This window comes from Sciurus carolinensis, chromosome 3 (genome assembly GCF_902686445.1).
Source record: "Sciurus carolinensis chromosome 3, mSciCar1.2, whole genome shotgun sequence".
NCBI classification, from domain to species: domain Eukaryota; kingdom Metazoa; phylum Chordata; class Mammalia; order Rodentia; family Sciuridae; genus Sciurus; species Sciurus carolinensis.
The window spans coordinates 161225043-161246968 of record NC_062215.1 but is presented as its reverse complement, the minus strand read 5'-3'; the positions used below and the strand labels follow the sequence as shown (position 1 = coordinate 161246968).

General features: G+C 38.5%; 1 protein-coding gene across 1 annotated transcript in view; it reads left to right on the top strand.

Moving 5' to 3' along the window:
- The window catches only part of Abca12 (ATP binding cassette subfamily A member 12), a 168821-nt gene that overhangs the window by 32722 nt on the left and 114173 nt on the right, over positions 1–21926 (top strand). Inside the window, 1 exon segment of the mRNA XM_047547620.1 lies at positions 14302–14455. Within this exon segment, the coding sequence (XP_047403576.1) occupies positions 14302–14455 (154 nt within the window).

Below are 21926 nucleotides of genomic sequence, written 5' to 3'. Positions count from 1 at the left end.
GATGACTTATATCCTAAGGGAATTATCCGCTTTATGTTTTTAAAGGAATTTTAAATAGCTACATTAAATGATATTATAAATGATATTAATAATAGACCCATTTTCCTATAAATGAGCAGGAAAAAAAAAGTATGGGGCCAAAGATGTGGAACAGGACTATCAAATCCATGCAGGATTCTCCTAATTATCATAGATAGCAGGAAGAAAATTCCCAACTAGCAAAACTCTTATGTAAATAAAGATAATATATACTCCTATGTAGCAAAACATATTAGGAGTACAATAAGTGGCATGCTTAGTACGTCTTTCCCAAGCCAGTATTTTGGTATTAATTCTAGTAGTATGAATAGATTTCACTTCTTTTTGACTTTCTGCGATACCCATGATTCCATCAGCCTATGTTAATGTTGAAAGCCACTTGTCTGGAATTTAAAGTTTCTGCTCATTTTCCCTCTTATCATTTTATAAGTAACACAATATTAAGAATTGTACAGTCTCATCAAAGGAAATCATTAGAACCGCCTGGCACTTCTAGGGAATCTGAGTGTCTTAGGAGGAACAGGTAAAAGTTGGCCACTCATTTGGTTGACTTGTGTGATAAAGGACAGGAGGGGCAATGGAGAGGGAAGGAGGAAATTGAACTGAAGATGTTAATGGTTTTTATCCTGACTTGACTGTCCCTGTAAGCATACTAAGCAGGGACTGATGAGATTATATCAGTTCTGATGTTTGAAAAATGGAAATCAGTTTGAGGTTTCAGATATCTTCCCTGTTTCATTTGTATTATGTATCAATATTCTCCAGGGTTGGCACTGAGGATTTGATATTGATTATTGACTAGTAAGGTCTTCTCATTATTTACTTTATTCTTTCAGAGCAAGAAAGAAGAGGATGATTGTGAGGGTCTAGTCCTTCAGTTTCATATAGTCAGTCACATTTTCTAAAAAAAAGAGACCCATGACTGAGTCCAGAGTATATTCTTGTGTGAGACAGTACAGTTCTCTGCCTCTTTCACCCCTTTCCGTGTATTGAACTGGGGAGAGAAGAGGGTGTGAGGCAGGCAGTTCTAGTATCTATTATCGCTGAAGATGAAGCACTTGAAGGCGTTTTCACATCCTCCTGCTTCTCTCACATCATTAGGCTGAGAGAATCAAAGCATCTGCTGGCTGGAGACAAAGAAGGCCACAAAGGCCACTAAATATACATAAAGGGACAAAAAGGAAGAAGCAAAAATAACGTGATTCTTGCCTCTATCACAAATGGGTACACATCCCAAATTCTGTCCATTATTGGACCTGTGGGTGGAAGGGAAGTTCTGAAATAGAAAAAGAGAAGCAATTGCCCAGAGGTTATTGTCTCAATGAGTTACAATTCTCAGTTACTGATGGTCTGAAATAAAACTGGGGAGACCAGGGTTTGTTTTACTCCCTGATGAACCCCATGATTTTTCCTCTCTTCTCTCTTTCTCTCTCTCTCACTCTCTTCTTGGCTCCCTAAGGATAGGGACATCATTGCTCTCTTGTCCAGAAACAAAATGTTCGTGTTTTGAGCATAAAAAGTGTTCACTGAATGAAAGAATTGAATGGACAAATGAGGAATGATGCTCAGTGAGTGGTGTCGACATGCAGATTGGATCAATATCTACCCAAGAACTTTTCTTAAAAGGGAGACCTGGAAGCTGAGACTGCATTGGAACTGGGGCTTTTAAAAGTAGAAAGGGATTTGAAGGTAACATTACCTGTAACAGTAACAAGAATTCCATTATTATAGGATTCACACGGTCAAATCAGATGAATCCATGAGATCAGTTTTCTCTCCAACCGTCTGGGAGGATAAAAGCTAAACATGACATGGCATGATCTTGTGTTAATTTCCTGACAAAATGGTAGAGACCACTGACTTATATTTGCTAGTGAAAGTCAAAGGGAAGGAAAGGGAATTTTAGAAATCAGAAGAAACTGCAGAATAAAACTGAAACACTAATAAAGCCATATCACTTGCCATTATTTGTGAGAGTATCTTTGAAGAGCCGCCAGCTGGCTAATGGCTATCCTGTTGTTTAAAATGTGAGGAGGGAGATCTTGAGAACTCACCTGAGGAATGAGTATATTTTTCCTTTAGCAGGAAAAAGCAATGGCTATGCAGGCAGATCGCTTGGTATAGTTGTAATAAAGTAGATTGCATCTTCCTAACTTGCTGAGATTCTTCGAAAGGATTATTGTGATATTTGTAGTTAGGAAAAGTCAGAGGCTGGCACTTTTTTGTGATCTTCCCCTAATGTTGTGAACGAAGGTCCCATTAAGTAATTTGAGGTGTAATTTAATAGTAGATAAAAAGGTTTGATGCCAGGAGAGTTCCAAAAAAACCAGCCGAGATAGGCAAATATGTAAATTGAAAGCATGGCATTACGTTTGTACAGTGAGTTGACTTTTAGAAGCCTAGAAACAATTTAAAAACACATTTATTAATAATTCAGAAGCAATGCAAATAAATGGTACATGTTTGCCAACAGCGAGAAGTTTGAAGGATTATGAGAAACTCTTAGAGGACTTAATTAAGCTTGGTAATGGGGTAAACACAATAGCAGATGATGCTCAATGGAGAGAAGATGGAGGTAATGTATAATGAACAGTTTGGAGTCATGCATTTAATGAGCTCTGAATAGCTCTTCCTCTCAGGAAGAGACATCCCAGCTCATATCATAATAAACAGGCCAGGAGGACAGTGGAGAAACAAAAACAAAACCACCCAGGTCAATGAGTTATTCATAAGATTTGCAAAAAGGGGATGGGATTTATTAAGTTAGACAGCACTGCTATAAAGCAGTCCTTAGACTGGCTTGTAGGTAAGATTGCCTTATAATGAGCTTTCTCTGGTTCTTCTGTAACTCAAACCTTCTAACACGATTCCAGTATATCATCATTAAGAAAAGTACAAAGTACTTAAAACCCCCAAATAACATAAAATATAATTAAAATGACATATATGCATTACTCAGCCTTATCAAACTGTAATATTTTTATGCTGCATTGGCTCCAGGATTTATATTTGTTATTGTTTACTAAAAATCAAATGCTAAATGTGTCATTGAGACCCCTCTGTAGACCTCCCAGATTCCGTTTTCTCCCTCCATTTCTGCCTCCTTCCTTCTGTTCCCAAAGGAAACTATTATCATTAATTTCATGTATAACATTCTCATGCCTGTTTTGTTTTTACTGCATATTTATATACCTAACTACATTACCTGGTATTATTTTGCAGGTTTCTAAACCTTATATAAATGACATCCCACTATTGTATCCTTGGCCTTATACATTTTTAGGTCTAACATTATGCTTTGCTCATCATTGTATTTTGTAGATTTATCTCCATTGATTTATTCAGTTTAAATTTATTAATTTTGACTGCATACTGTGATGTATCACAGTCTATCCATGGTCTTTGGATGAGCATTTTGCTTCTTTCAATTGACTACCAATAACACTGTGGTGGATATTATTTTATGCGTCTCCTTTTGCACATGTGGATGCTTTTCTCCGGTATACATGTAGGCACATTTTAAACTTTGTCAGACGTGGCTTTCTGAACTAACTTTAGCAATTTACTTTTCCCCATTGTAGGATGAGAGTTCCCATTGCCCCATAACCTCCCCAGCACTTGGTGTTGTCAGATTTTTTAAAAAAATAAATTCCAATTTGATACATACAAAATGGAATCTCTCAGTTTTAATTTGAAAAATTAATTTTCTGAAGTATTTTCTTTTCAATAAAAACCTTTTTTCTTGGAAAGAAATGGGAAATACTAATTGCTTTGCGTAAAACAAAAACAAAAACAAAACAAAAAACAAAAAAAAGGATACATATTGAACTGTACAATTTAGGAAATACCACCAGGGAATTTCTCTCTGCTTTGTTCCCCCTTAATGAGACAGCGAGTTTGATGAGAAATGTTCCTACCCAGAGCGAAGGAGGAGACCAGTGATATGTTGCGGGTTACCAAGCAAGCCCTGGGTCACACAGATTGTCTCTCTCCGATTGGCAGGGGTCTTGGTAAGGGGATCTTTGGTTTAGGAGAGAAGCCAAGTCTGACAAGAAGATGGGGTTGCTACCTGTCAACAGTGCTGCTTGAAAGAAAAGGTTGTGACACACATTTTCCACTGGCAGGTTGTCACACGTATCATTTGTAAATAGACAGAATATGAATATCAAAGACCTGACATTACATAAGCTGTTGAGGAGGGAGAGGAGCCCAGACCAGAGCCAGAGTTTCCACAGTGAGCAGACCATCTGTTGATTAGGCAGCTCCTCAGCTCCTGCCTTTTTGAGGCTCTTTCCTTTTTCTAAATAGTACTAGCAACTTATTTGATTGGCTTTTATTTGATTGGCTTTTTAAACTACATCCCACAAAATTCTCTGTGATAACTGACATAGATTTCCAAAGGCAAAGTCACTGTAAGTGGCTATTGGATAATTACTGATACGCCTTTCTCCATATCATTCCTCTTAATAGGTTACTGAAGCCACATCTTAATTTCCAAACATAATTTCCATCTGAAGAGCTTAACACTTCAGCATGCTAATCTCCTTTCACAGGATATTCCTCTCCTTTTAACAGATGTGATGGATGTGTGGCCCAGATATTTTTTCCCAGTGTAAGTGAGATTGACTCAAGGTAGAAGGTTTTCATTGAATAATACATCATTTGCAAAGCTAGGATTAGGAAAATATTTTTTAAACTTCAGCTCCTGTCTGGTACTTCACTTATTGGAGTAATTTCTGAAAGTACTACCAATATGTAGCTCCTGGCAACAACTCATAACTGAATGGCAAAGATCTGGGGGGAGAAATTGGAGAGGACATTTTTCTTTTCTGCCCTATTCCTAAACAAATTCACACTACTTTCATTATTTTTCTCAGTATTTTGTAATCAAGTATGATGTGTTAGTCAGCTTTGTATCGGCATAACAAAATATCTGAGATAATCAACTTATGAAGAGGAAAGGTTTATTTTGGTTCCTGATTTCAGATGTTTCAGTTCGCAGTAGCTTGGCCCTGTTGCTTTGGGGTCTGTGGCAAGGCAGTACTTCATGACAGGGAGCATGTGGGTGGAGCAAAGCTGCTCACCTCATGGTGGCTGAGAAGGAAATAGAGAAAGGAAGTGCCCTTTCAAGGCACTTCCGCAATGAACCAATTTCCTTCCACTAGGCTGCACCTCCTAAGGGTTCCACCATCTCCCAATAACACCCTGATTAGAGACTGAGACTTTACATTTGGGTCTTTGGGGGACACTCAAGATTCAAACTACAGCACATGATGATGGTGCCTCAAACTGGCAGAGATCCCTTTCTCAGGGTGAGGAGAGTTTGCCTCAGCTTTGCCTCTTAATGCCAAACACCTGCAATCTCCCACCCCCAATAAGGCTCAGTCCTGGGATTACCAGTAGCCTTGACTAATCCTCCTGTGTGGGGTGGGGGACAAATAAATGAAGACACATTAAAGTAAAGCTTTTGTTGCCTAATGGGTATGACTTCTCTCTATATAGGAAAAGCTGTACCTTTTCCTAATATACTTATTTATTTTTACTTTATGGACATTGCAAACTGGAAAAATGATCACATTTCTGTAGTTTCTTGGGTTGCTTGGGACATCCAGATCCAAATTTGTGACCAACTCTAATAACACCCACAGAGCTATGGCACCAATTACTAAGCTGATTTTATGTTTTCTTACCCTGGTTTGCTCTCATTCTGATTTCCTCATTACCTTATTTTTTCCCTATTATGGAGTGTGTACTTTTATAAGCCTCCCCAAATCCTCTTGGAATGAAATTCCCTTCTCTAAGCAATGTCTTAGGTAGGTTTTGTGGAGGGACTTCTACAAATAGTCATGCACAACACTGAGGTGCCTCCTGAATTACCATATTTAAGCCACGTTAGTGAGATGGCAGTTTAAAAGTAATTTTTAATAGCTCAAGACTTGAAACCAAGACCTTATGTAAAAAGTTCCTTCCTGTGGGGAAAAACAACTTTCCAGTCAGTCCCTTTTCAGCTAGAATGGATTAAAGCACATGTGCCCCATGGAATATTCATTTCTAAGGCTTTATCCAGCACTACCTTAAAAAACACAGTAAGAAGAAAGAAAAGAAAATGAAAAACAATTCTGTGATCACATATTGTGTAAATATGGAATTAACTAAAGCTATTCAGGTCTTTTACTGAAAAACTTCTCAGTCTTTCAATATGCAAATATATTCTGGTTTTCCCAGACGGGAGATAGAGTTAGGTTTCCTAAACTCATTTGGTCCCAGAGCCTGGTTTTTGGAAATCCCTGATGCTTCCCACTCTCCATTTCCCTAAACCCAGCATCACATTGTAGATGAGAGTAACCGGAGAGGAATAAAACCTCCACTCCTTCTTCAATGCAGGCTTTGAGCATTAACTACCTAGACGCCTGGGTGATCTGTAGTGTAGTTAACCATTCCTACATCCTTTCCTTACCATTTAGAAAATGCCTGTCCTTTGCAAGATGCCTGTTGCCATCATCAATGGAAGATGGCAGTGTTTCAGGAGGGGACTGTAACACAGGGGGGTTCACTGTGGGCTCAGCACAGGGCTCTCAACCCACCAGGGTCAGGTCTTCCTGACATTACCCATCGAGACAGTCTTACCCAGAGGCTGAAGGGTATGGCTAAATGCATCCAAAAGGTTTAGGAGACTAAGTTTTAGTGAGAGAATATTCTACAGTGAAATGAGGATCTAAAGTTCACTTTCAAAATAACTTTAATTTAGGTATACAGGGGAAAGGTAGTTGCTAAGATTCTGTTTACAAAGGCCATAGCAGGGAGATTTTTAAAGATGAAATTGTGAATTTGGGTTATTAAAAAAAAAATCAGAAAGCAAAATGTTGGTCACTATCATGCCCATATGACAAAACTCACATAGCCTATTCACCCAAGTTGAGCTACGAATCTCAACATTTTTTTGCCAAGTGTGAATATTTTGAATAGTATTGGTGAGATGCTTATTTTTAAACTTCCCCAGATTCAGCCCACCTGGGAGTTTATTATCTGCCACGTGTGTGTTTCTGTTATGTCTCCTAGCCTGACTCAAGACCTTTTGTTTAATATTTAAATAGATCAGACTATGGCCTTTGGAAATTATCACACAGTGGGATTTCCTTAACATTCCGGGGGGAGCGAGGCACATATTGTTCTGGACACTTAGTATGGTGGGAGTGTGGAGCCCTGACTGATCACCAATGCAGGTATGCACCTGAGGGTCAAAGTGGCAACATCCAAAGAGACTACAAGGTCCTGAGTCCAGATTGCCTTCTAAAAATCCCCTTGATAATAAGTCAAAGATACAAAGAAGGTTGGAGTCTGTCCCACTTTCTCTTGCCTGTAGTTTCATAATCAGAGTCCTAAAATGATGTCCACAGTGACTTTTTTTGCACTTTTCAAAATCTGTTTGGCTTTAAATTAACTTCAAGGAATATGGAGGATGGGCAAAAGATCCCAGCCTTGTAGGACACCATCCCAATGACCCAAGGTTTGTTCTTGTCCTCTGTGACTGTAGCTATTGAACATATGCAGGTGCTGACCTGTGAATAGAGCACGTCCTTGCTAGCTGCTTTAAGGATTAGGCATCTTGCCTCAGCCCTCAGTGCCAGATACAGCCTACATTCTTGCCAATGGATTTGAACTTGGAAAAGCATCTGTCCTATGAAGCAAGACTCGCCTGGGGAGAATGAGGGAAAATGCGTCACGGCACCACACCCACGAAGCATGCAGTAATTGAAGCTCTGCACCAGTTGATACAGGTACATATTATGAATTACTAGGGAGAGAAACACATCGTGCAACACTCCTAACCACTCATTGACTCAAGGCAAAGATGGGAGACCAGGTTGGACAGTGAAGCCTCAGTCACTGAGTGGCAGATAAGACAAATGGTGCAATAGCAACCTGATGAGCAATGGCAAATCATGGTTCACGGAGGCCCGTCACCTTCAGTGTTCGTCCTACCTTACCACAACTTTATCTAATTAATCTTCCCTGTGCCCGCGAGGCGGCAAGGCCCATTATCCTCAATTTGGTAGATGTGGAAATAGAGACTTGGAGAGGTAATTTACCTCCCATGATTCAGTAGCAAAACCAGAAATGTACCTGTTTTCCCAATCCACAGACTGTTCACTCCAAGATACTGACACTTAACAAAATGTTTTCATTATTGTCATAGATCGTGTGGTTCTAAATCCATCTCTGGAATTTTATTGTTGGTGTGACATTGACCAAAGTGCATGATCTCTCTGAGGTTATCTGCCAAATGGGTTTGACACCTGCCCTGCCTACTCTTCAGAATTGTCATGGGGCTCCTGTGAAACAATGCATATTAAAGCCCTTCAGAAACCATGAAGCATTTCTTTTATTAAACCAACGTTTGACTGTTTGCTTTCAAATATATATTTTTTAATATTTCTGACAGTTCAGGAAAACAATGACTTCCATATGCATTTTATTTAATAAAAAGAGTGATGGACTTGAACACAGTCATGTTTGCGGGCTCTCTCTCTCTCCCCTCACATACCATAATAATCCAGAGTTGCACTTTTTAAGTGTTAAGATGGAATTATTCTTTTTTCAAATAGAAGGATGAATCTTACTTACCTTACTTGGTGTCAAGCACACAATACTTGTTCCATAAATAATTATTGAAAAGATAGTAGATGGTTTCATTTTGTAGATAAAAGATCCAGGGGTTGATATTATGGCTGTCAATGTGTATTAGCTTTTCAGGAAGACCAAGTCCTAAAAGACCTATGATAATAAATATTATTGGTTTTATTATTCAGTTGATCCTACCCATTTTATGAGACATATCAATATAATGCAATATGAGCCATTGAATTTACTGTAACATTGGGATAAAATTTGAAACCTTGTTCTACAAATAATAACCTGAAGATGTATATTGTGTTAAAGCCCTAAATCCTGTGATTCCCAGGGGCTCGTTTGCTCATTCATTCATTCATTCATTCATATGTGTAATAGTTGTTTATAATGTGCTGAGCATTGTGCTAACAACTAGGCCAGGATTTTTCTTTCAGTTTTAAAGCTAGGCTAAGGTCACACTGGGTCACATGGGTGCCAAAGCCCTTGTTCGGGGGTCTGGAAGAGGAGCTGGTGTATTGATTTTTCCTGGTGGTGGTGGGGTCGAACAGGATACCTCTCTTAGGGCACAACCTGATCCTCCAAGTGGAAGGTGATTTGAAGGAAAACAGGACAGTCCTGTGGACCCCTAATAAAGTGCTATGAAGTTATTTGAAAGACCAGGCTTATATTATTTATAATTTAAATATTGTGTTTAAAAACATAATTGAGAGCAAAAGTTGCTTGAAAGTGGCAAAGGAGTAAAAGATACTTCCTTTAATAAATTATTGCAAATATACTTTAAAGATTCATTTCCTTTATTCATACTTGAGAATTTAATTACTTGCTGTTGATGTTTCTGCATCTGCTTGTCTCATTTACTCTTGCCTTGGTTTTAAATTCTTGTAGTGTTTGACAAGGAGACTTAGTATTCGCATGATTAAAAGGCCTGATACTTGTCTGCCAATGTGACCCTATGCCCAAAAAGTAAAAAAAAAAAAAGAAAGAAAAAAGTGCTCTAAATGAGTAACTCCATATTTTTTTAGTCAGAATTTTCTTTCTAAGAAAGAAAATTGTCATTCAACTCTTCACTGGGGTAAAAGATTAAATTTGTTTCACCTGCAAACACAAAAATACCACCTAGGTTGGGTTCTGACCTGTTTTGAGAAAAATACAAAGAAACACAGTAGAAATTCTCCAATTCTACTATTGCTATAATATCTATAAATGTCACCAAGGCAGCTTACAGAATACTTCCTGGGCCTAATGATGTCAAATGGAGGTAGCTTCATTACTAAAAGGACTGTGACATTTCTTTCTTTCAAAATACAATAAATAGAAAATAGTGCTTCTTTAGTCAGCGCCAATGAGCAACGTGTTCCTGAATTTATTGTGGAACTGGGTAAAAATCCCACTAAAGTAGAAATTTTAAAATGAAGTCATGAGGAAGGATGTTGGAATTAAACTGTGTTCTGTCCATGAGAAAAAGGAGAGGAAAGAGGAAAAGAAGGAGCAGGAGGAGAAGAGAAAAGAATTGGAAATTGAGTAAAAAGAGGAAGTGGTGAGAGGGCAGGAAAAATAAAATATTAAGAAGTAGAGGAAAAGCGATGTGAAGATTAGATTCCCTGAGAGATGAGGAAGAGAAGGTTGGGGAGAAATGAAAATAAGAAATGAAAGGGGCAGAGGGCAGGGGAAGGGTTGTTCAGCAAGCTTATCTTCCCAGGGACAGCCACCTACAGCCTGTGGTTCAAACCTAGCCAACTGTCTTATTTTTGTAAATACAGGTTTTTGTTTGTTTTGTAGTGCTGAGCATTGAACCCAGGGCTTTCTGTGTGTGCAGAACTTGCAATCTTATCACTGAGCTCCAACCAGGTCCTGAATTTTTTGTTTCTAACAAATTCCCAGGTGATGCTGATGCCCCGAGCCAGAGACCACACTCTGAGAACCATTGCTTTGATTTTTATATTATGTCACACTAATATTTTTCTGAATAAGGAATTTTGTGCAAGGAGAGAAAGGAAAGTCATATTTGATCTTCCTTTTTGGTAAATCACTGATACCTTGACCGACATCACAATTGTTTATAGAGTATATATTTTTAAAAATTCTTAGAACTTAATCTTTTCATAATGCTAGTTTCATTTCTACAGCAATGGAAAACTAATTTGATTTAGCTGAAAGCTTAGTTAATTGGTGATTTGTTGCTAAAGTTGTTTTATAGTTTGGTTTGATCCCATTGGGCTGTGTCGATGTTATAATGGGACTGTATCAACATGTGAACTGTATCCATTTTAAGGGAATGGTCTCTCCCTTGCAGGGATGGCTGTCTACTGCCTCTGTCTGGAACTAAGTAAGCTTAGGATTTTGCTTATCACTCATCTTACCCCATTTCCAGACTAGGTTGGAGTCTTTTGAACTTGACACCCATGAAATTGTCAGGTTCTTCAATATCTTTTCTTCTGGAGATGGGCATGGTTGTCTTGGGTATGAAGTGTTTGGGAATCATGGCATCTTGTTTAATATCTTGAGAGCCCAAAGCCTAGTTGTTGTTGTTATTGTTGTTGTTGTTTAACCTATAAATGGTGCTGTGGTTTCCACACTGGCTGGGAACATGGGCACTCAATGATTAGTCTTGATTTGCATTCTCTATGGAAGTTTTGTGACACATAGATGAATGTTTCTCTTTTTTCTTTATCCTAGCACTTGGGAATATAAAGAGAAACATTATTTTAGAATCTGAAAGTGCCAGAGATACCTTCAGAACAGAACAAGTTCAAGTCAAAATTAGTAACTCTTTAAAACCTGTGATGGTTTATTCCGCCATTGCTCAGAGTGCTTACTTCCTTGCACATAAAACCGAGTTGGGTGGAAGATTGAAATATCCGTTTTCTTTTCACAAGAAAACAGCAGTGACATTTGATTCTATGTAACTCTGATTTGTTAGTCCTAGAGGATATCCAAATTTTCTGAAAAGTTGATGTACTTCAGAAAGTAAACTGTATGTCAAGGAAGGAGGAACAATATAAATACATATTGCATGCCTAGAACCATAAGTGGGATACAGCAGATACTTAATAAATCAGTGTTACCGTGTTGCAGTGGGTTCCCTCACTTGACGAGGGCACAGTCCTTAGTTAAAATATGATGGTAAAGTAAATAATGTGAGCAGTGCATACTCTGCATGAACCGCAATGTGTGTGTACCTTGTTTGCATGATCCCAGTAGAACCCATTAAATATCAGTCTTCAAGAATCTGCAAAGCACTGACTGTCTTACTTTCAACACCCTGGGGGCTTATTTTTAAAGATACACTGTGATGAATTTCTCTATAAAGTAGGCTTATCCTCTATAGATAATCACACAAGTATTTAAATTCCTTCAAATTTCCCTCAAAAAATCTGCAACTTGTAATCAATGCCAGGAAAGGTAAAGTTGGTTGGAAAGTGTCACCTCTTCTAAGCTCACTCTTCTTGCCATTACATCTTTTCCCTCCTTTCCCTTTCTTCATGTTGCCACGGAGTTTTTCTTGAGCTTCCATTATTTTTAGCAGTGCCTCACTCAACCATACCATCATGCTCATAAGTGCTGTAGAGCAGAGGGTTATCTGGCCCCTTCTGTCTACCTCCCATTCAAAGGAGCCATTGTGTGTTTGAGGTAGAAAAAGAATGAGCTCATGTGAAAACCCAGACCCTGAGTGAGCAACTGCAGCTGGAATCTGTGTAACAGGGTGGATTGCCATTGATGGTGAACTTCTATTACAGACGTCTAGAGTTCTTGTATACAGTTCACTGTGGCAGAAGTTTGCCATACAGGGATATGTGAAGAGCTAACAGGCCATTTGCTCTCAGGCTTGTTCAGGGCATTGTACCATAAGGAAGACTGGTGGGAATTAATGTTGGTTCCATGCAATTTTTGCTCCAGTCTAATTCCAAGAGAGGCACCCTTCTTTCTGGTGTCAGAAACAAGTTGCTTAGAAAGTACTAGTGAATAGTCTGGAGGGCAAAGTTCTCTCCAATCTCTTCTGAGGTTTCAGATCTTTCATTCATACTAGTATTAATTGCTGTATGATTTTCCTGTGGCTGCTGTGATAAATTTCCATAAACTAGTGGCTTAAAAACAACAGACACATTAGTTTACATTTCTGGAGATCAGAAGTCCAGAATTTGATCTTAACTAAACATCAAGGTGCCTGAAGGGCAGCATGCCCTTTGGACTGGCCAGGTAGAATCTGTTTCCTTGCCATTACTGGTTTCTACAGGCTGCCTTCATTCCTGGACAGGGGGTGCCTTCTTCCATCTTTAAGGTCAACAGTATAGCATTTTCCAGAATCTCTCTCCCTCTCTCTCTCTCTCTCTCTCTCTCTCTCTCTCTCTCTCTCTCTCTCTCTCTCTCTCTTTGTTGTCTTTTTTTTCTGGCCAACTTTACTATGGCCCCTTCCCTTTTACTTCCAGTTATCTCTTGTTATGTAGATCTGTATTTAAGTTACTTGGATCAGATTTGTATTCATTATTCTCTTGCTAATTTATTAACACATAGCTGTATTACTCCTACCATTAAAAAAAACAACAAAACTTTTCTTCTTAAAATGAAAATAGGCCTGTACTGACACTCTTTTTTTTATGGATTTATGAGGGAATTAAGGTTTTGCTTATTAACTTTTAGTCTGGAATTTCCCTTGTAGTTTTGAAATCTTTCTCTTTTGAAAGTTCATTGTCTCCATATTTTCCCAGAGGGAAGAATTTAGTGTTTTAATATCAAATCTAATTGTGAAAAGATTTGTATTTCACAGCTTGCCAACTGTCTTTCACCATCACATTTTATGAAGCAAATGTTAAAGTAAAGGTTACAAAACCCTTTACTCTTACTATTCTTGTTTCCTATGATTAATTTTCAGAGAAATCTGCATATTCATTCATATCACTTGATATTGTTTTTTAAACCAGGGAAAAAAGAATTGTATAAAGGATAATTAAAATGTTACATTTTGAAGAACCAAAAATATTTCCTAGTATCTGAAAACTTGACTGCACTTATACCCACTTTGATTATAAAAGTAGACATGTACACTATGGGAATAAAAAGTTAATATATGGTCAAAAGAAAGTAAGTAAAAAACCATGAAATACATTACCCAGGTAAAAAAAGCCATCAAAATCTTATCTAATCTTTCAGGTGTTTTAGTATACATATTTTTAAGTATATTTTAAAAGATTAAGATTATTCTGTTCATACTGTTTTAAAATGTTTTGTTTTCTGATCTATTCTTTTAATGATATTTTATAAACTTTTCCCATATGAATTGACACTTTATTGGATGCCTTGTTTTTTATTATATGGATAAACTGTGATTTTTTAAAAAACACTCCAGCAAATGTTCTGAAACACCTTTAATCATTTTCTTAGAATAAACCCCAGAAGGAAGACTCCCTGGAACAGCAGGCATACTTAAGCCTTGAGTTCATATTAGCCGATTTAGGAAAATCATGTTGAACAAACACCCTCCATGTCTAATGTTAATAGTCGAGATGGGCTAGTTTGGAGGACCCAAATAGTAGTATCCAAAAGGAAATTCCACAAAATGGAGTTATTATTATGCTTCTTTCTCTGTCTAGGAAAACATGTCATAGTAATATAACTATTATTTATTAATTTCAGGTTACCTGGCACCTCGAAACCTTCCTAGTACTGGATTCTTCCCATTCCTACAAACCCTACTCTGTGACACAGACTCTAAATGCAAAGACACACCCTATGGGCCTCTAGATCTGCTCCGGAGGAAAGGGATCAACGACGCCATGTTTAAAGACAGGTGGGGGCACTTCCCAAGTGCGTCGAGTTTTTCTGAGACATAAACTCATTTTTCCTTATTAGATAACCAGTGTCGTCATACTATAAACCTATACAACTTTACTTTTGTGTCCACAAATGTGATGATGTAAATATGAAAAAGACAAGGTAAGTCCACTTTAAAATCACTTTGATTATGTGAGATTGAGCATAATCTCTTTTGAGTGAATTATTCAGATTTTGCTTTTTTTTAAGGTGAGTAGTCAAGGCAGTTCTACCTTACTTCCCTCAAAGATCCTCTGTTAGTGACACATGGGCCTAAGACTTCATCACAAACACCAGAAAAGTGTCAAGGGCCTCATCTCCAGGAAGAATGACATATGTGTATGACTCTATGTGGCACTTCCAGATGAAATAAAAACCAGAAAGTGCAAATAAGAAAATTAAGGGCCTCAAAACTCAAAGTAATAAAGTTGAAGGTATATATAATTAAACGACAACCTTTACATGAGGTTAATGTGTGCTCTATTTTATGTTGTGAGAAGCAGCTGCAGAATGAAGATAGGGAATCTGGACCATTCACAATCTCAATTTTCCTTCCTGGGATTCTAAACCCAAAGAGACTCCCAGGGGCCTAGCTAGCTGCAGAACTGAAAACAATATTATAATTTTGAGTCAACCATGAGATAATTCTGTTAGAGATTTTTAAAATTGTCTCTTGAGAAAAGATCACATTTTTGTATAATCAGAAATATTTAGTTCCCAAACATGAATACTAAATTCATATTAAATGTGAATATTTATGTACCGCAATATTAAGTATACCACAATTTGTCCTTTACTGTCATCACTGTGATTTTGGTCATTAAATAATATGAGTGATGTTTTATGAGAAAGCAACTATAAACTCTTTAGCATAAAATATAAACATGTCAAGAATTGTCATGGGAAACAACTTGGGACACATAATTTTTGCATTACTAATTTGCACAAGTTTTGATTTTTTAGTAAGTTAATTAGTCCTGGTACTTAGGACAATTCTGATGTTCATTCATTCATTATTAACTTGTTCAAGAGACAGTAACAGAGATACTTCTGCGTCACAAGCACCATTCCAAGCACCTTGATACAGAGGTGAATGAAACAGATTTTTTTTTACCCTTTTGTCACTGCATTCTCATGGAAGGGAAAGCAAAAATAAATGGCATAATAATAAGGGTGTCAGCAGGAAAATAAAATAGGTCAAGAAGTAGAAGTTGAAAGGTGGGGACTTAATGGAATAGCAAGAGAAGCCTTCTTTCAGAAGGTGACATTTGGGTAGAGACCAATAGGGACAAGGAGAAATCCCAGCAACATGTAAACTTCTGGAAGAGAGTGTCACAGACAGAGAAACTGAGACCCTGAGGTGGTGACAACCTGACCATTTAGAGGAGCATGATGTCAGCTCATGTGGCGAGAGCAGGGGAGGGATGATGAAGGGGGCAGGGATGTGCTGATGGGGAACACAGGAGACAGAGCACATGGACTTAAAGGTAAGGGACTGCCATGAACTGCACAGCCCTTAATTTAGAAAACTGGTGAGGGGCAATGGGGGATTAAGAAAGATACGCAAATGTTTAGAGAGAAAAGCAGGATCAGGTGGGACACTGACCTCAGGTGGAGAAGCTGTGACACAGAGCTGGCCCAGCAAGTTTATTATATAGGGTCTCATAATCAGGCAGTTAAAGCCTATGGAGGCATTGTTCTTTGTGCACCAGGAAATTACAGTGCTAGAAACAGTCTTGTAGCTATTTCACTGTTGCAATGCTAGGAGCTTCCTCTGGCACCCAGGAAGCCCATTGACCAAAGTTTCTATTAAGCAGGCAGGCTTGAAGGTTATAGCCCTGGTGAAACATTATAGTTCCTTTTTTATGCTCAGAATCTTCTATCCCTGGGAGTTGGTATCTGAGACTAGCGGTTAAGAACTGAATGACTCTTTGGTTAGCACAGAATCCCCTATTGAACAGGGCATCAACATAGCAACTGGTCTATCTCTATGGGTACCTTCACACAGAGTTTTCCTAGAGAGATATCACCTCTGTCATGGTACAGTTTCAAAACCCATAATTCAGTTGCCACTTCTGACAAGGGGCAGCTTAGTAATTTTAGCATAGTGAGAAGCCATTGGGAAGTTTTAAGCACAGGAGTGATACAATCCATGGTTTTGAGAATAGCTTCTTGGCATACACAAACATTGCCTCAATGGGCACCAGTATAAGTTTCTGTAAGGAAACCAAAGCCAGCTAGAGCCTATGCCCTCTTGTGCAATCAGCATAAAAGTGAGATGAAAGGAAGAGTGGTATTCCCTGTTGTCCCAGAGTTGATGGTTCATGAGTCCCTATGCAAATGATGAATTAGATGTGATTTGCGCCAGTGTTTTAATGGGAAGAATATTAAATCAATAACAATAACAGGAGAGATTGCAACCAGCATGCTTGAGCAGCACACTATATTTAGAGTAAAAAGAGAGTTTTAGGTAGGGAACCAGGAGACCTTCATAGGGTTTACTGGAGATAAACATTTTGTGAAGCAAGTATTAGAGGAAATATGGGCAACATTCATGTCCATCATTTATAATTGGACTTTACAGCCCCACCTGGGACTTCCTCTTTGTACATTTTTTTCCCCATGAAGAACTGTCAGGCCCCCACCTAGTTGTGCCAGGGCAGTGTGATAGGTTGCCAGGAGATGAAAGAAAACACCTAGAGACTGCATACTAGACATAGACTTTGTGGAGAAATACTTACAGGGAAGGTCCCCTGGCAATAAGCTGACCAAATAGCACCTCCGTCCCATGCAGTGTTTTGTCTGTGGTGGCTCACTGGATGAGTGACATGTATCCTCTCCACAGTGCTCTCGGTTTGCACCAGTCACCACTGAGAGAGGGGTTTATACTGCAGAAGCAGTGACATCATTAGCATTAACTTGCTTGGATGACCAGCATCCCAAGGATCTAGTGTCCTGGTATACATGCCAGAAAGTAGCTTTCTACAGATATCACTGAACTCACCCTAGGTCATAGTATACATGACAGAAAGTTGGTGTCCATCTAGTTTCTTTAAGAATTACTGACCTGGGCCTGTTTTCTTTGTTTCCTTGACTTGGCCAGGTTCCTGGGGAGACTAAAAGGGCATTCCAGGATTGTGGTATCCTACTGCATTCCTTTTCTCTAAGGATGATACAAGAACTAACTAAGAAGGAAATAGTTAACATTTCTAAGAATCATGTAGATATACTTTCCCCAAAAGGAGTATTTTTCAAAGCTATAGTATAGAGAATCAAACTCATGGGGTTGTGTGAGATGAGACTTTATGTTGGTTTTGGAAGTAGGATTGAAGTCCAGGTTTATTTGATCATCTAGTGATTATTCTCTAGTCATATCTGTTTTTCTGTTTTATTCTAACCTCCAGGTAGTTTGTCTAGCTTAAGTTGTATGTTGCTGTATATTCTGTATTTTTTCTGAACTACAAGTAATTGGAGCTTAATTTAGAAAATTATGTACAATAATAAAATTGTATTAATGATATTTCCCACCATGCTATTAACTTTTATGTTTTATATAGCTGTGCAATGAAACTGGCGTGTGGTTACTGGGTAAACCATTTCACTAAATTGCTTCCTTTGGTGAAGGAAGATTCAACAGCATAGCCTCATTAAGAAACAAAGCAGTCTTCCTTTTCTCTTCTGTAAGTGAGGAAAGAAATGGCACCTTTGGTCTCATCAAAAGATGCCTGCCATGTTTCTTTTAATAGCACGCTCTTCTGAAAGACACGATCACACTGCAGTCACTACTTGCTGGCCAGTCGCCAGTGTTTTGATGTGATTTTGCTTTTGGCACTAGCCTTCTGTTATTAAATTCATACTTCTCTAGGCATTAGCTTCAGGATGAGATGTTTTAAAAAACTCCAGCACTGTACTCAGCATCCACTCTCGCTAGCTGGCTGAGAAAAGGAATGATTACATTTATGGTTTTCTTGCTTTTTTTGCACAATGGATGATCTGACATCACAGATCGAACCCTTGTCCTTCCTCCCTACACTCCTGTAAGAATGCAGCAAACAGTAGGAGCCACTGGCCGTGCCATTGCTCACACAGTTGGCGAATGGCAGAGATCATCCCCCGGAGTTCACAGGTCATTATTTGGAGAAGTGATTCAGCATTCCTATAGATCCTGGGGAGAAATTGCCTCCATGGGCTTGCTCCCTATTCTCATTGACTCTTATCTGTGACCTGTGTTTTCTCAATTCATACCTCTGGCTCCTACTGTATGACTCTTAAAGAACCTGAAGAACAGCTAATCCAGTTTTACTTAGGGATAATTTTAAAGTGACTAGGATTTTGTTTAAAATTGAAAAATATAAATGAGTTTAGAAATTAACCTAAAGATAGTATTGGTAAAGTAAGGCAAGTGCAGAGAGAACATGTATTTGCCCTCATTTGACTATAAAGATGACATAGGATATATAGGTATCTTACAGTTTTAATTCTGAGGTATAGCCATTTGGTAACCATTTTAGCTAGAATTAGTACAAAAGGAAAGATTAAACTTCATTTATCTAAGAACAACCTGGAGAAATGCATTGACTGCCACCCAGACCAAACTCTTCATTCATTTAGTTAGGATGTATTAAATATATACAATATGCTGGAGACTATGCAAGTTGCTGTAAATTCAGAAATGGATATGCCCTGCAAGAATTTATAACCTAGTGGGGCAGAGAGACAGAGAGAAAAGGTGGCAGGTAAATTATTACATAACATGGCAAATGTGATGAATATTTGTTTAGCTCTCACTGTGCCCAGAACATTAACACAAATGGTGAATAAGTACATAAGTTCCTAAAGGCATTGTTCATGTCTGGGGAGTTTGAGTCTTTCTGTTTGTATTATTGGAGTGGAAGTAGGTGTGGGTGGGGAGAAGTCAGGAGAGTTCTCCCAGAGCCGTAGGGGTGTGGTCATTAAGGACAGATTGGGTGTGGCTACCAGAAGAGAAGAAGGTATGTTTAAGAAAGGCCATGGAGAAAGAATCCCAGAATTTAGTGAAAGAGAAGAACAGATGGAAGCGCCTGTATAGTAGTCAAAGAAGAAGAGGCAGATAGCTTTGCTTCTGAATGTAATGGAGAAATTGCTTATTTCCTTAAAGCATTGCCCAATGAGTCTGCCTGTTTCTTGACTAGCTGAGCATAATCTGCCCACTGTCATTGGAGAGATACCATGATGTCATCCCCTTCCCATTCCACAGGGTCCTAACACACACGTACCTTCTCATCTGCCCAACTTTGTGCCTTTAAAAACTTTTAGAAGTGTACTTGTTTGGGTTACATAATATAACTCCTAAGCCCTTCCTAAGAATATTAAAAAATCCTAGGACAGGATAATACATTAAGATATCTCTTAATCTTGATTACAACCGGGCCACTGAGAAGAGAGATGTTTTGAATGTGGACAAGCAGGGATTATATTTGAAGCATGGGTGACCCTTCAGGAATTAAGGTCAGGATGAAGTGCAAGAAGATGATTAAATCAATTGAAATTTCCATCTGAATGCCTGTGTAGAGATAGCCATGGAGGATGGCTGCCTGGAACCACGGAGAGGGCCTCGTGACCATGACAGTGCCCTGAGTTACTGTGAGCAGTTAAGAAGCAATGATGAATGTCATCTGGAACTGGGATTAGAAGCAGGCTCAGGGCATCATATTTCACACCTTCCTTCCAGATGTCACTGATAGATAAGTATAATTCTGGGGAAAAGAGAAAAAATACATATGAAAATTTAACTAACCCTTAGAGACAAAAAAGAATGTCAAAATTTTCTTTCCAGGATTTGCCATATGCCTCTTTCCCAGTAGGAATTCCTTTTATAGACAGAATTTACCATGGTGCACTCATACCATCCATACAGGTAGTCTTTCCCTTTCACAGGAAATTAAGACTCAGTATGAGGCATAACATCTACCATTATGATGATATATATAAATGTGACATTTCCCAAATGTAACTGTTGGTAGACATGACTGAGAAGTCAAATCTATTCTGGGTTTAGTTTTCCTCCTAACATAATGGAAATCTTGAATACAAGATGTTTCCCTTATTGGGTTCCATTCAAAACAAAGTCTGATAAATATCACTCAGTAGGGCCCACAACTCTAACATCTCAAAGGCAAGCTCCTCAGTCAAGTCTGTGGTACTAAACATGTAGCTCAGTCCACTAAAATTAGTTAACGCCACAGACCGCTTGATGATTTGAGTCAGGCTTTCTTGGCTCACCCCAGGGTTGAATTTTCTGGAATCAGATGAACCTACATGCCAAATTGAGGGGACATCTAAGTTTTGCATAATGCTTTTATATATTTCCCAGAGATATCCAGTGTGAGATTGATTCTATGTGACTTTCTCAGAGCTATTAAGTCTCCTGGGTTGTTCCTGGGGAATGGGAATGGGGAAGAGTTGTCACTGAATAGTTCTACTTATGTGTCATAGTCTAGTGCAGGGTTTCTCAGTCTTGATTTTTATTAACACTTGGGACAAATAATTCTTTGTTGTGCTGTGTGTTGTAGGGTGTTTAATGGCACCCCTACCCTCTACCTCCTAGGTGTCAGTAGTACCCACACACACAGTTGTGACAACCAAATATATCTCTAGATATTGCTAAATATTCCCTGAGGGAGGCAGGCAAATTGCCCCTGGATGAGAACTGCTGCTTTAGTGAAAGCTTGGAGGGACTATGTTAAGGTAGTAAGAGGCTTGACTCAGGATTGTGATTCTAAGGATCTTGTTCTACCAAAATTATCAGTGATATCTGATTCAGGGATCCTTGTCATGTATTCCCATCATCCCTTATGCATGTCTTTACTGAGTTGTTAGCCATTAATATATTGCACTGCTTGGTTTTCTTACTTGATTTGCCCATTATAATACATATAGTAGGAATTTAACAAATGTTGATGAGTTAATTAATTCATATGTCAGATACAGTCTAAAATTACATGTTTGTATCTGGGTGCCATCCCTGGGTGTTTCCTCTTCCAAGAATGTTTGCAGAATCAAGTATGCAATGAGGATAGCAGGTCAAAGTCATTTTAAAATGATGCTTCCTTGGCAATAAGGTGTCTCAAGAGATCTTCTTTATTACCCAGTGCTTTCCACGTGCTAAACAATCATACTATCAACCAACACAGTGCCCTCTAGACTTTTCTCAAGAATCTTCTCTTCTTCTTGATTATTACTACAACTGGAAAAAAAAAACCTTTCATAAATAATGAAATTAAATACACCCATAAAATGAAGCAGGGATTACAAAACCCTGGATAAGGGTCTATGCCTCATCCACTTGACCAGTCATGGCTTGCAGATCTACAAAATAATGGCTTATATCTACTTGGTATCCTATTTCTTGAAGCTTCTAGTATTCTGAGGGCACTGCACTGAGAGCATGTATACATAAGAATGGGACT